Genomic DNA, 15,983 nt, shown 5'->3' on the forward strand with positions numbered 1-15,983 from the left:
CACATTTTTGTCAATCTTTTATTAGTAAACAAATTGACCATTCCCTTTTTACACATTTGGAAATACACTGCAAACAAGTGTTTTCAGGCATTTGTTACAATCAATATGAAACATAGTAAAAAGCTAAATATGGTAACTACAATGCTGATGGAATTACTGCAAACCGTGCACAAGTCTATTGTGGTCACACAACTGGCTTAGAATAGAACATAGTCATTGATTTATGTGCAATTGGATGGTATGTATCTACACTAAAAATATACATAATATAGATTCAACACATTCCCAGGGCCAGCCCAAGACTATTGGTATTTTTCAAAGCAAAAACTGGCATACAATTTCTATTAATGCCTCCGGTTTCCAAATAAGGGGAAAAAACATGTCATTATCAAACTTCAAATATTTTTAAGCATTAACGTGATTAGCAATTTAAATCATTATTATACATTGACAATAAAATAAGAAAGGTTAATTAAGCTTGGTTTAGTAAAATGGTGTTGACATTATATGGCACCAGGTATTTTGTAGCAATAACTGAGCAAACAGTCAAAACCTAAAATAACATCGAGGGATGTTAAGAAGTCTGATACCTTTACAAGAATTTTTCATCAAGGGATATCACCCAGATACGAACAGACTTCAGACAGATGCATAGTTAGTAATAAGGGCCAATTAATTAATACAAATAGTCAAAGTGCAGCTTTCAAAGTACCACAGTGATTCTCTTTAAGTTTAAGCTTTGACCTAAAATGCCACTCTGGTTTTCAAGAGATCTGGTGGGTCCCATCACACTGCTCATTGGATCAACTATGTCTGAGCAAAACTGTCATCAAATAAGCATAAAATTAGGTCAATATAAACTTATGTTTGAGACTGCTGGAATGAGATCACGTTTTTTGCACGAGTGTGTGCTCTGCTGTGTGAACATTATCACTCTGTATCCGTTTTCTTTGATTAGGTCACATTTTACCTTTGTCATAATAACAACTATTGCACTCCATAGGAAAATCCTGAAAAAAGGCAGTACTGCTTTGCACACAACCCATCAATAACAGCTATTTAAGATGCTTAAAAAGGCAAATAAAGTGGCTTGCGCTGACAGAAGAGCACACACTCCAGATTTATAAATGTGGAAATGCAGTCGGATTAAGCCCACATCTGTATTTTTTTGGCAACTTTGAAAAGAGGTTTTGGGGCTAAAAGGGCTCAAGAGATACAGACAAGCATGAAATTACAAAGAATTAATAAGTCTGTGGGGGCTCATGAGTCAACTGACCTCAATTAGGCCAATATAAGAGATAAATGAAACTACTGTAACATAGCATCACAGAGTGAATGTAGTAGGGGATGATAGAGCTCTGTGAAAGCTGCTGTATAGTGTGCTACATTTGTTTAAAACAAAATAAAAGCTGGACATACAACAAGGAATGAGGCAAAAGAAGTTTGGAGGAAGGAAAATCAGAAGGCAGACCTTGGAACAAAGCACGCACAGTAATTCAGAGCAGAATGGAGACCAAGGTTCATTAAGGGGTCAGCATGTCGACACAGCGCCACGTCTGATTCTGCATTTATAAACTTCTGCTGAGGGGAGATTTAAGCTCCAAAATCAGAGTTTCCTCTTAACGAGGTCTAGTTTCCAGATCTCAGTGTTTTCATTGCAGGCCACGTAGTAAAACATTGCATGTGCGAGCCACTGCTGATTATGTGCAAAAAAAGAAGAGATGAAAAATGTTTATGGGACAATTACAGAATCTGGCAAAAAAATAATCAGTAAAACTGTTTTGAAGTAGCAGTAAAGGGTTGAGGACAGGCAGGCTCGCCAGTGAAAATAATATTAGAGGGAAATAAAGATAAAGTGATATTGTGAAACCACTGTACACACTACAGGAAACTTCATACACAAGATTCAGTTAATACCTTTTCAGTAATTACAAGTGGAAGTGTGGAGCAAATGTGAGCAGCTGGAACGGTTATCATATAATAATAAACTTGAAGCCTTGATTAAATTCCTATCATTGGGAGATGTGAACTGCACAGTCATTCTCATCATGGAGACAATATTTTACAACAATTTGTTATCGTTCTCTGTGGCGTAAGTGACGATCAAAATATCCTTAGAAGCCAAAGTTCACAATTAAAGGAATAGTTTGTTTTGGGGAATACACCAATTCATTTTCTGGCAGAGCGTTAGATAAGAAGAGCAATACCATTCTCATATCTGTCTATTAAATATAAAGCAACAGCCAGCAGCTGGTTAACTTAGCATAAAACCTTGAAATGGGTAAAAACCTGGCTCTGTCAGATATAATGTGTTAATTAGTGAGCTTGAGAGCTGCTGTTAGGCAGATTTTGTTACCTTTGGACAGAGCCAGGCTAAATTATTCCCCATGTTTCCAGTCTTTATGCTAAATTGTGCTAACTGGCTCCTGCTTAATATTTACCATACAGACATGAGAATGGTATCGATATTCTCATTTCACCCTAGGCAAGAACACAAAAATGCATATTTCCCAAAAACGTCAAACTATTCTTTTAATGTAAAGGAAGTAGGCTCCCACACACCTTTCATTTCCGCATTTTCTACCGTGTGATCGCAATTTACATCAAAACACCCACTTGGTGTTTTTGCCTTGAATATTTTTTGATGAAAACCGCAATCACACAATAAAACTTAACTGTAGTGTGCACAATCCGTCTTGCTTGATTTTGATAACCAACATCTCTCCAAATATCCTTTGAGAAAGCAAACATTGGGATTAATGATTGGTACAAACACTGATTGAACATTGATTTGAACATAACCGCTTTCATCTCTTCTGATAAATAAGTGATTCCACACATTAACTGTATAGATGGATCCTTCACAAAGTTAAACATGTTTGGGGAGAGATCTCCCAAATGGCAAAAACTTCAGTGCGATCGAAATAATTTGGTGAAATTTAACCGTTTTTAGCCCATGTTTTGGTTGAAAGATATGTAACGTAAGTACAAATGGTTTCTAAATTCATGAATATATATGGGGGTCTTTCACTTACACATCAATGTTTTAATGCAGGCAATTGTCAAGGCTCAGTAAGTATTTCTCATGCCAACAATTTTCATGACACCCTCCGTCATCAAAGTGGCATTGCTGCACCCCGGTATCAGAGACGGCAGTGTGTTTTAGTGTGTGTGGTGGCTGTAAGCTGAAGCAGGCCGGGCACACACAGGATAAGCAAAGGTCAGGTCACAGGTCATATGGCCACAGTCACCGGCATCATCAGCAGCACGTCCTGTGGGACTCTGACGCCTGACGTCCGAGTTTGAAAGCTTTTCCTGAAGTTCCACCTGCTGCGTCGACAACGGGAATGCCCTTACCTTTGAAGAGACACACATCACACATGTACAGAGGTTCCTAGCATTCAGCTGCCCTTTTCAAACTCTCCATTATCACACACACACTTTCCAACTGTGAAATACTTTGATTTTTCATATCTATTTTGTAAACACATTCATTTTTCAATGTGGCACTACATACCAATTAACTGACTGTAGCTGTGCCCTAGTTTTCTACAGCTCACTGATTCTAAGCAAGTTGAGTATTTAATGTGTTCACACTAGAAAAATGGCTCAAAAAAGTCAGTATGCATCAAGGTATGTTGTTGATAAATAAATAAAATGGAGGTACTACTCACATATGAGAAAACTTGAAATAAATTATGAATAGTGGTGAGACAGCTACAGAAAGATAAAAGATAAGTAATGAGTAATAAATATTTGAAAATCATTTAGCTTTCTCTTTGTGAACTTAAATTTACACTGGCATTCCAATGTTGCCTTTTTATAACAGTTAAGTATGTTAACTTCTTGCATACTAAGAGCAAAACCAGTGTGCTACAAAGATTAGACTACTAATATTTAGATATAGTAGAATATAGTACAAACTGGATACAATTAGTATGGAATGGGGAAACAAGCCGTGTCCAGTTTTTAGTACGCAAAAAGACCTTTGTATGCTTAATTTCTCAACTCTTCCTGTATGAACACACAACATACTCAAAACCTGCTTAGAATTAATATGTAGAATGGAATTGGGACACAGCTAGTGAGTATGTGTCTTAAATGCTTATTGGTTGTCGGTTGTTGTATCTTATTCTGAACTAGTTCATCGCTGTCGAAAGTCTGATCCAAACACAGAAAAGAATGACTACACTTCTGAAATGTTTAGAAACTAATAGTCAATACTGTTCAAAACATAGTTTACCTGATCAAAAACGCAAAAGGAGACAAGATAATTATCTCAATGCTGTACAATGCTTGATTTGTCACAGTTTGATGAGAACCTGGGGATGTACAACGGCACCAAGTACTCAAGAAACGCACTCACTTATCTCTATAAACACCTCGTTGATGTTAATGGCATTCTTGGCACTGGTTTCTACAAAGATGGCATGGATGGAGTCAGCGTAGTCCTTGGCATCCTTCTCTGGCACTTCCCTGTAAATACAAGAGATATTTTGAAATTATTATGATGCAATATGCGCACAGATAGTCCAATTTCATGCATTACCTGATAACCATGAAAATGTACTTCAACAGCTATTATGTGGAAGATTCCCAATTTCATGGATGATATGTGTCGGGAGTATTTTTCATCGGATTTTTACATTTTTCCCAAAAATGTAAATATGAAAGATTATTTAGTCCACTGTACATAACCACAACTTTCTTCTGATCAGTCTGATCACTTTATATTCCACAAAAGTCCACTTACACAGAATAATAATCAATATTCCTCCTTGCAGCTCCTTGCAATTATATTTTTAAGCCAAACATCAGATGTTATTCCTAAAATTCATATTATGGCCTTACACAAATTCCCATCACTCTCAAGCTGTAAATGAGGAGGCATCATCACACTGCACACTAGCATTAGCAGTTCATCAGTTCATAATACACACAGCGTTGTCTGTAATCCAGGTTTACCTGGAGTCTGTCAGGTCACATTTGTTGCCAGCGATGGCGACCACTATATTAGGAGGACCATGCTGGCGCAGCTCCTTCACCCAGTTCTTCAGTGTTTGGAAAGATTCCTGATGATGCACAACATGTTATACTATATGCTTATTTGCTTTGTTGCCAAGAGTTAGTTAAGAAGATAGATACCACTTTTGTTTTCATGGTAAACACAAAGCTGGAGTTAGCAGCCGGTTAGTTTAGCTTAGCATAACAAGACGGGAAAAAAAATAGCCTGGCTCTGACCAAAGGTAACTCTAAAGCTCACAAATGAACACATATTTTGTTGGTTTAAAAAAGTTTACCATTTCACAGGGGGTTAGTAACTCTCTAATGGTTGCCTGCCAGCTGCTCCCAGGCAATAAACAATCTGGCATATAATTGTTTATAATTGTGTGTAATTGTGTAGAATTGTTGTTTTTACACTTCCTTTTTAATATGGATTAAACAAACAAGATATAAGGTGATATTTAGTGAGCTTTAAAGGCGCAGGTAGGCAGATTTTGTTACCTTTGGACAAAGCAGGGCTAGCTGTTTCCCAGTTACCCTGTGTCTTGATGCAAAACTAAGATAACGACTGCTGGATGTAGCTTCATATTTACCATACAAACATTAGATAAGTATTGATTTTCTCATCTAACTCAAGAAGAAAGTGAATAAGTATGAATTGAAAATTGAAAGACTAGCAACAAAACCTTGAAACTATACAGTAAGTAGTTAGTGGATTAAGTGGTTGAGAAGAAAAAGTAAATAATACCTCTTTCGTAATGTCATAAACAATGATGGCCGCCGCTGACCCTCTGTAGTACATTGGTGCCAGAGCACGAAACTATGAGAATACAGAGAAAGTAAGCAATGAGTACTGTTGGATAGGGAGGAGAATGGCTTGTCTAAAATGACCTTTATTTCCGCCCATACTAGTATAATCTGCTTGGAAACCATATAAACATGATGATCACAGTGTAACCAAGAATGTATCGTTATCTTAGTCAGATACAATCAATCTCGACTCATCTTTAAAAGACAATTTCCTTCCAACTTTTCATTTTTGGGTATGAAAAGGGCACTCAAAATATCATTGCAGTATTGTACTTTTACACCCCGTAGATCAAGAAACAGTGTCTAGGCTTTTCAAAAACTATGGCTAAGCTGTTACACAGGCACATGTTGATTACATCACTGCGAGTTTCATTACATTAAATAATATTGACTGTAACAAACTCAAAACAAAGTATACAAATTAGCAAAAAGGATACCAAGTACCATTTTACTAAACCAGAGGCCAAATGTTCTGAGCCTAAGCCAAGTGGCTTTATTTAAAATGGAAGTATGGCAAGTCTTTCCACCAAGACCTCACACATGTGGTAGCCATCAAGAGAAAGATGAGCAGAATGTGTCAAAAGCTGTTAGGGTTTTGATATTTATGGAAGACTATACATTTGATCTTAACCCAATACATCACAAAGCCCTGCATTACCAAAACAACATGTGCATTTCTGAATCCATAGCTGCCTGAGAGGATGGGGGTTCTTTTTTTTGCCACGTTTTGGTATTTTTCTGGTAAAATACTTTCCTATGCTCTTTGAAACCTGGCTTTAACAATTCCCTTCTGTCATAAAACCTATTATTTTTAGCCATGCTAGCAACATGTGTCTATGTGTCTGTCTGTCTGTCTGTCTGTCTGTCTGTCTGTCTGTCTGTCTGTCTGTCTGCCACTTTGGTCCAGACTTAAATATCTCAACAACTACAGGATGGATTGTCAATAAATGGTGTACATATATTCATTGTGCCCAGAAAATGACAACTGACTTTGTTGATCCCCTGACTTTTCCCTTTAGCGTTACCATGAGGTCCATATTTCTTAATCTCTCTAATACTTGGTGGTAATGACCAAATACCTACAAAGCCTTCCCATCAGCATCAGCTGTACTTTCTGTTTAGTGATAATTAGCAAATGTTAGCATGCTAACACCTAAGTACAGAGCCACTGGCATGGTCATCTTTTCTGTCCATCTTTCAGTTCAAGCCATGGTCAACAGCAATTGGCTGCGCCCACAAAGGCCATCGCAGCTCCAACCCAATCTTTACCTTGTCCCATCTTTCCAAAACACACCGATAATCCCCAAATAACAAGATTACTATCAAATGTATAAAGAACACAGAAGCAAGTAGAAAACAGCAGCTGCGTAGAGCGCTGAAGCCGCTCCTGTCTGAAGGTACCTTAACACACATTCATTCACTGAAGAATTTTTTTCTGCAACAAATATGGGCTATTAGCTCTTGATCTCATTCTGTAATATGCAATGCTAGCAATGGCCTTTACAGGAGTTTCAAAATCTTTGTTAGCTAAACAAAACTTCAGTTTATTTCAAGATAAGAAAATTAAAAGAGGCCTCTCCAACTACTAACCTCTTTTAATGCCTTCTTGCAATATACACTAGACTGGGGCTTTTAACAGATAATAAAACCATGTGTCATGTATTAACTAATGATATTTATTTTAAAAGAAACAACCCTTGTCTGAAAAAGACCTTCACTTGAAATGACCCTGCCTTCCCGCCAATTTCATTTTCCTTTACAATGCGATGGAATAAACTATCCATCTTGGAGTGACACTGTTACCTCAGGAAAGCACACATTCCACATAATTATAGTTGTTACTGGCCCCAAGTCCACCAACGGGAATCCAACTTGGGATATTTGGCAGGGGCACGGAGGAGAGTGCTGTCTGTTTCATTGGCTAGTGTTGGGCTGCACCACCACCACTCATGTGTGGTCTATCTCTGCCTTAACCCAAAGAGTAATCACAGCGAGGCCAGACGTCTGGCCACACAGAAGCCCAAAAAACAGCCCCAGTGATGTCTGCTGAGTGCTGATTAATTGCTGAAACCACGAGCTGGGTGCATAATAAGACCCCCCCACCTTATTCCAGTAGGATGCAAGGTTCCCTTCGCTTGTTTTCTGTGAGAAGGAACAGTCAGAGGGAGAGGACTTGATGTGCTGTTGACAGCTGGGCTCGGACGTACATGTGAAGCCTCATCTGGTCGTTTGTGGAAATCACAGAGCTTTCCTTTTTGCCCCGGTCTCTCCTTCCATGTGCATTGGCTGGCTTTGTGTTCCCCTTTCTAAACTCAACAGACCTTGATAGGCCAAAGCTTCACAGAAGTTAGAAAACAAGCCACGAAAGGCTTCAAGATGCCACAGCAGCTTTGTATGAAAACACACACATACACATGCAAAACCTACCGAAGGAATGTTGCTATTTTTTCCACACACAGATGTGAACCTCTTGGGATGTCTAGAGGCAACGTGGGAGTGAAAAAGTTGATTTGTGGTAAAGAAAAAGGTGAAGAAAATGGAAAAGAAAGCACAAGAATCACAGAAAAATAGATTGTTGCCAATAAATATTCCACTTTCCAGGAGAAAGCACAAAGGGGATAAAAGAAGGACACTATGGATGTGGAGTTGCAGTGACTCTCAGATAATACATAGTGGCAGCATAGCACAAGCCAGTGGGCTGAGACAGCTTGGGTTTCATCCTTTCATCTTATCTTAAACTATGCTGCATTGATGTCCCCTCAATGCCATGAAGAAGCCAAGGCCCCCAGGGGGAAAAAAAAAAAAGGAGGATAAAAGACAGCATGTCTTATCTCACCTCTCTGGAGAGGACAGCAGCAGGGGCAGGGGTAAGACATTACAACAGCAGAGGATTGTGCATGAGAAAAAGAGAAGGACATACACAGAAAAAAGGGGAAGGGGTGGAGAGCTAATGCAGAGAAATGTGGGATGCAATGTGTGAGTCAGAAGAGAAAGCAGTTCCTTACGCTCTAACTGTCTGGGGCTTGGTGTCGTTTGGACAGGCTTAAAATGCTACAACTGTACTTAAACACCAAGATTTCCTGTTCTCTATATCACAAACCATCTGTGAGTGGTTTCAGTCCTAAACTTTGCGTGGGTGATGAATTATTTTAAATATTGATGCTGTAGACACACAGTAGTGTAGATTACATCAGAAGTGGCACCTGTACATCATAGTTGCTGAGAAACAGCCAGTTTCAGATGTGTATGCAAGATAACACAATAACACAAAAGGAAAAGCAACTCCTTTATTTTTGTCTCTAATGTATGAATGCAATGAGGAAGAAGGAGCAAGAGGGAGAGGCAAGACAAAGATTAAAGGTGACAGAATGGACACATTGTGACAGACTTGCTGATGTTTCTGATAAACCAAACAGACGGCACTCCCTGATCTAAAGAATACAAATCCATTACACCACACGCATCATTTAAAAGGATGCTCCTAAATCAAGAGCACTGAAAGAAGTAGGTTATTGGTTGAGGCAGAACTCTAACTAGAGGAAGGTAAATATTGCCCCCTATCAGAAGTAATGTATAACTGCAGTTTCTCCTAGGCTGGTTCAGGGAGTGGTACATGCACACATGCAGGCAGCTTTCTCACTTCCTTTAATTTTAAATTAGCCAAGTCAAACTGATCGATTACAATATCAAAAGTGAGTGCTGGTGGTTTGGCTGTGCAAAGCTAAAACACATCATGTGTATCTTGCTCTTGAAAAAAAAAGAAAAGAAAAAAAAGGCTGAGGCCAAAACCTCAGTGGATGTTACTGACCCGCTCTTGTCCTGCCGTGTCCCAGATCAGGAACTTGTGCAGCTCGTTTTGGTATTGCACTGTCTTGGTCATGAAGGATGCCCTGGTGAAAAGAAAAGGCTACATGATTAATGTTCTATGTCACATGATTTAGTGGTTTTATAAATTATACATGTTTAATCCCAACTCCTTTTCAAGAGTCTGAGACAATGATAAAAACATACATATCCATTTAGATAATCAGTTGGTTTATACCTTAAATTGTTTGCCAGCTTTAGTGAACAATAACGTTGTAAAACATTCAATAGGACTTACTTACATTGTATGAATAAGAGTTTGACCGATACTGTATTTTTGAGGATGATAACAACATCAGCATTTGGTATTGATTGATCTGGCATTTCTGTACTGCAATGTCTTACCTGCCAATATATCCTGATACAGATATATCTGGGATAAGCTGAAATTGGTCAATAATATTGGCAATGAAGATATATATTGATAGGGGTGTTGCACTGACTGAATATATTGTCTTCAAAATGTCAAAAATTATGACAATGTCACAAGGTGACAAAGCAATGTCTTAAATTGCTTACTTGAGTTGACCCACAACAACAAAAATTTATGACAAGCTAGAACCAAAAGAATGTTGGCATTTTTGCTTGAAAAGTGATTTAAACAATCATTGATTATCAAAATGTTGGCTGAATAATTTTCAAATCCTTTCAGCTCTAATTGGAATTGATTTATCTATAAATAGACAGAAATGAACTGATTGCATGAAAACATCCTGTAACAACCCTACACAAACCAATGAAACACAGAATAAACACAACTAGCGTTGGGAGAAAGCAGGAACTTACCCAATTGTTGGGTTGATGTTTGGGTCAAAGCTGTCCTCCACAAATCTCCAAACAATACTCGACTTCCCAACACCAGTGTCCTGTGGAGACAAAATAAAGACGATGCTTACTAAACATGGTCAGAAACGATTACTAGAAGTATAATCTCGGTATAAAAACAGATTCTCTGGCAAAATGCCCAAACATTATTGCTTTTTTGTGGCATCTTCTTCCTTCCTGCTCTTTGTAGGCCTGTAACTTTATGATAGTTAAACAGGACAGGACCTAGATTACATTGTTTTTGTTTTTTTTATTCCTCTTATTGGTGCAGGTGGCACCTTGTACTGCAGCCACAGCACCAATAGTTCCTGTGAACTTACTATGTAAAAGTGCTTTGAGTAGTCGTTAAGACTAGAAAAGTGCCATTTACATTTATTAGTTGAGGATGAACAGGACATTTGAGAATGTTACTTCAGGAATGATATCTTATGATCTTGTTATATGCAGTACAGACATGGATGAATGTTGTTCCTCTGACTGATTTGTAAATAGATTGCAGCAAAAAACAGTAATGTTATTTAGGACACACAAGGGTTAGGCTTGCAACAAATAATTATTTTCATAATCTATTAAACTATCTGCAATTCATTTGAATAATCAATAAAATATTTTCTGAAGTAGAACATTAGAACTACGAGGTACAGTAAATAGTTTGTGCCTATAGCAATTAGACTGCAAAATGAAAAAGTAAAACTGTCTTTGGTATTTTAACTGCATCATTGCACAATTATGCAACTCAATTCAATTCAATTTTCAATTCAATTTTATTTATAGTATCAAATCATAACAAAAGTTATCTCGAGACACTTTACAGATAGAGTAGGTCTAGACCACACTCTGACTCTAACTCTGTGGCACTTTAATTTCTTGCATACTATTTTTATTGTAGGTTTCTTCAGGTTATAAATTGCTTATTGCTTGTCGGAACTTCCTATTGTCTTATTCATTCAACCTTTATTTAACAGATATGCGACCCTCATTTTAAATTTCATCGAGTCAATTATGTATGTATTTACTGTATTGTCCGTACTGACCATATTTTAAAGGGTTTTCTTTTTCTTTGAATCGACATGTAAGACCATGTGAATTTCCCCTTGCGGATAATAAAGTTTACTTTGACTTTTTGACTTTGATGTAAAAAAAATAAATAAAAAATGTCCAAGTCCAAGATGACAACTTCAAATGTCTTGTCTGACAAACAGCCCAAATGATAAATAATTTAATAATAAATTAGCAAGTCCTTATATTTGAAAAGCTGTACGCAGAAAATGTTAGGCAATATTGTTGCTGATTATTTATCTACTGATCGAGGAAACGATTTTTTCATTTTAATCTCATTAGGCTTGTAGATTATGGAGAGGATGCTATTCCAGGGATGTATTAATGGGATTCTGGTGGACAAAAATATAGAGTTATGCGTTAGCCTATGCAGTTTGGACATGCACAACTGTTGTACCTGTGACTGATTTAAACAGTTTTAAACTGCAGAATACACAGTAACAGTAAAGGTAATAACATGCATTATCACCCACTTGATTACAAGTATCAACACATTTAACTCATGTAAACAGACCTGTCAATCAATAGCCTGATGGAGCAGCAGTATGGCTCATTTGATGCCACAGGTACAGTCAGATGTGCAGTGAGGACTACAGACAGACGTGTTCACTTAAAAATCGATGTTGACTTACCCCCAGGAGACAGACTTTTAACTCTCTGAGCGCCATATCGATCTCCTCTCACTCAAAATGAGTTCGTGTTGATGACCATTGACAGTGGTTTCCTTTTATCTTGAATATTCTTTAGGTGTTGTATGTTTGCAAACAACTTTACTTCATTGTGGTCGAAAGCTGTTAAATGCGCATCTCAGGTTAAGTTATAACTCTCGCTATTAGCGTTAAAATGTCCCGTAGTACGTCGCATTTGCCATATTGTGATTATTGTAAACAGCTAGCTACAGTAGCAACCAGTGAAGCTCACGCAGTCTCCATCTTGAACTATGGGGTGCAGTCACGTGACAGTTTCGGCTTTTTTTTTGTTTGGAGAAACACACAAAGCCCAACGCTGAAGTTAGCTTCCCATTCGGCAGTTAAGGGGACACTTAAGGGAAACTTAAAGATGAAGTTAGCTTCCGGTTAAGAGAAACATAACAACATTGCTGAACGACTGGTCCTCCGTTTTTTGAACCTCTCTTTTATGAAAGGGTGTTAGACATTTTAGGTTAAGTATTAAAGCTGTCTGAAACCCACTTTGGGATTTGTAAAAGCTTATTTGGAAAAATGCAATAACGGGAGATTTCACTGATTATTTTTACCTGTAGACCACCTTGCACCAGGGCCACGTTCAGTCCCGACAAAACGTAGCAACACCTTTTTTTAAACTGAAATGGGGGTACACCCTGTTGTGTGCGCAAGCTCTCTGCCTGCGAATCGGAAGCTAACTTCAGCGTTAAGTTTCCCCTTAACTGCTGAATCGGAAGCTACGAATCGGAAGCTGACTTCAGCGTCGTCAAAGATTTGCCCACAGGCTGTATTTACGCCCAGTTATGTCGAGTTTGTGCCCAATCTGAGAAACGGTTATCGGTTTGGGTTGTTTAAAAAGTTGATTGACCGGTGTATCCTAGCATCAGGAAGTACCTCCAGGAAGTAGTTTGCTGCCTTGTTTGAGTGACAGCTGTGCGGTGGTGACAGCCCACACGGGACGGCAGCCCGCTGAGCCGAGCCGATACTCAAGATGGCAGGTAATGGCACTTTTCAAACAGTGTGTTTTCTAGTACTTTTAAGCTGTGTTGGAACTTATAAAGCTGCATTATAGTCTCCAGAGTATACATGTTTAAAATAGCGTATCTTACTGTGCTGTATTTGTGGTATTCCCAGCCAAAGTGCGAGCTAAGGCGAGCCAAGTCAAGCGAAAGCGCTGGACAAGCCTTGTTAGCAAACTTAGCACTGCTAGCCAGCTAGCTAACGAAAGCTACTCATGGGTATCGACGTGTGTGACTTTGAGGCTACATTTAAACATATAACTACTCAGTACTTGTATATGTATTTTTTAATTACCACTCACTTCTGTAGTTAGACAGTACAGCATGCTTTCAGTGGTGTTTGTTATCGAACTGTTGTCATAGCAAAGGCTAGCGAGTTGACCTAGCTAACGTTAGCCGATTTGCTAAAGTCATTTCCAGCCATAAGCTGACCAAATCCTCCTTTATACCATAACAAAGGGGATATTTCTTTGCCAACGTGTTTTGGGTTTTTTGTTTAACTAGTCGTGGCGTTATTTACTCAGCACACGACACACCTCGTTAAATGTGTCTTTTCAAGACATGAGTTGTTTTTATAGTTGGAGCACATTCCCCTGCATGCCCAGCTGTAAACACTGACACTGGCTGTTCCAGCACATGCTTCTCCTTCTGGGACTTCTTTCTAGGCTCTTCTTTTGACTACAATTGTCTGCGTTATTGTCCTATATTTATGTGTGAGTGGTGTTGAAAACAAATCAGTTACGTTATCACACAAAAAATATGTTAATGCATTGACAAGATCCTCTTTACAGTACTTGTAATTTGTGTTTATCGCTTTGGACTGTGTGATAGTGGGAACTGGGAAGCCAAGCTGGAGGCATCTTTTTCAACCAGCTAAGTTAGTTTAGAAATTATTTTAGAGAACTCTGACTTAGTAACTTCTTTGTAGTTAAGGCAACATAACAAATATGCCCTGAATGATCTGAGATGTTTGTGATTTGACCAAGAAGAACGTCAACATGTATTTTAAAAAGAAAATGACTGTGTGGGATCCAGGAGTAACATCACATTGGACTGCATGATAATGGAATAACAAACTGGATGTGTAATTTTCAGCCACATGCTTTATTCCTCAAGAGTTGTACCTGATTAGTAGTTTTAATTTAGGCAACACAATTGTCTAAGTGATCCAACACGTTTGTTATTTGATTTAAAGAAACCGATAAGTCAAGGCTTAGCCTAATTGATCTCATACAGGGAAATTTAAGGAGAATAAGACATGCTTTATTGATCCTCAGGGGGGAAATTACATTTTTTCACTCTGTTGTTGTTACACATTATACACCGTGTCACAGCAGCAAAAATGCATAGGCAGATGCACAGTATAGATGAGCAAATAAAACCTTATACATTATGAGCATCTGTTATATTCAAAATGAAGCATTAAGAAAAAATAAAGGTACTAAATACTATATGTACCAAACGTATATGGTAACTGTAAAGGGTATTGAGACAAGAAATAGGTGAGGAGACAAGAAAATTGGTACAAAAAATGAAACGCAAAAGTTTCACCTGAGGCAATGGAGTCAGGTGGTGTCTCATGTCTGCAAACAGCATAGAGACGATACATACATGTACAACAGAAAAGTACCCACACCACACTGTAATCAGTGGTTCCTTAAGCTTTTATTAGCAGCATTTTGACCGAACGCGTCTTTCTCAGTCGAATAACCACATACACCGAAATGACCTGTGACAACATAATCACTCAATCATATTGACTTTGTGCACATGGCGCTTTTTAGATTATTTCTATAATTTATTGACAAGAGGAACCAAACATGTTTAAAGGAAATTAACAAAGACAATAGTTTGGGATCCATAACATTACGCTTATATTTACTGACTTGTTTTGATTTCTTCCTTTTACACTTTACACTACACCGACAATGTCTGTCTAGCTTTGCAAAGTGATTAATCAGTGAGACCACAGTGATTTATTGTCAATCTTACTGAAGGAGACTTTGTCCCTTCTTAGCAATTGTAAACCTGCCAACCCAGAACTCCTGGGGGGTGGGGCTGTATAGAATTAATGAATTAATGAAGAAATTTATTTCAGACATATCAAAAAATAAACCAAACAAAACATCAAAGAAATGTACTAATAAGTTAAATAAGCAAAACATTCAATAAACAATAAGTAACATTAGCCAACATAGACATCTGAAAGTAGGAAGAAGTATACACTTATTTAATCCTATCCCTCTTCCATATCTCAGGAAATTATTATTATTATTATTTCATTTACCACATATTTATCTTATTTATATTTATGACATCTTATTTATATGAAAATCATTGCTTTGTACTTTTTTTTTTTTTTAATATAAACTGGATTATGTTTGGACATTGCTTTAGGTCTGTGCACAGACCATATACACATATAGTTGTGCGAACAGCTAGAACCTTGAATTTAAACTTATCCCTTAAATTATATCCCCCCTCTCTATCAAAAAATAACTTGGAAGAATGATGGTATGTTGATGACATGTTTGGCACCATGGATTCACCCTTTAACTGCCCTATGCTTGCAGGTCTATCTTTATACTTTGAAGATGGCCATGATGATCTGGATGATTGTGAGTACTTTGGTTATTTTAATTTGTTAACAACCACATTATACAAAACCTGGATTGATGGATTCATTTCTTGTATATGAAACTTTGTTTCCCCTCCTCCC

At 37.8% G+C, this 15,983-nt stretch overlaps 2 protein-coding genes across 3 annotated transcripts in view; one reads left to right on the forward strand and one right to left on the reverse strand.

Annotated features, from left to right (window-relative positions):
• rab22a (RAB22A, member RAS oncogene family) lies at nucleotides 1-13,155 on the reverse strand. Its single transcript, XM_028574806.1, has 7 exons — nucleotides 12,195-13,155; nucleotides 10,465-10,544; nucleotides 9,623-9,704; nucleotides 5,753-5,824; nucleotides 4,966-5,072; nucleotides 4,367-4,476; nucleotides 1-3,357 (listed from the first exon to the last, which is right to left on the reverse strand). The coding sequence occupies exons 1-7, from the start codon at nucleotides 12,228-12,230 to the stop codon at nucleotides 3,260-3,262; spliced, it is 585 nt and encodes a 194-aa protein (XP_028430607.1). The 5' UTR covers nucleotides 12,231-13,155; the 3' UTR covers nucleotides 1-3,259.
• Nucleotides 12,929-15,983, forward strand: part of ppp4r1l (protein phosphatase 4, regulatory subunit 1-like) — a 20,484-nt gene continuing 17,429 nt past the window's right edge. Inside the window, exons 1-2 of one of the 2 annotated variants that reach the window (XM_028574804.1) lie at nucleotides 12,929-13,243; nucleotides 15,838-15,882. In XM_028574804.1, the coding sequence (XP_028430605.1) occupies nucleotides 13,237-13,243; nucleotides 15,838-15,882 (52 nt within the window). In that variant the 5' untranslated portion in view covers nucleotides 12,929-13,236. Of the gene's footprint in view, nucleotides 13,244-15,791; nucleotides 15,883-15,983 lie in introns of those variants that run through there. The other variant, XM_028574803.1, reaches the window with a different exon arrangement.

Source organism: Perca flavescens, chromosome 4 (assembly GCF_004354835.1).
Source record: "Perca flavescens isolate YP-PL-M2 chromosome 4, PFLA_1.0, whole genome shotgun sequence".
In the NCBI taxonomy this organism is placed as follows: Eukaryota; Metazoa; Chordata; class Actinopteri; order Perciformes; family Percidae; genus Perca; species Perca flavescens.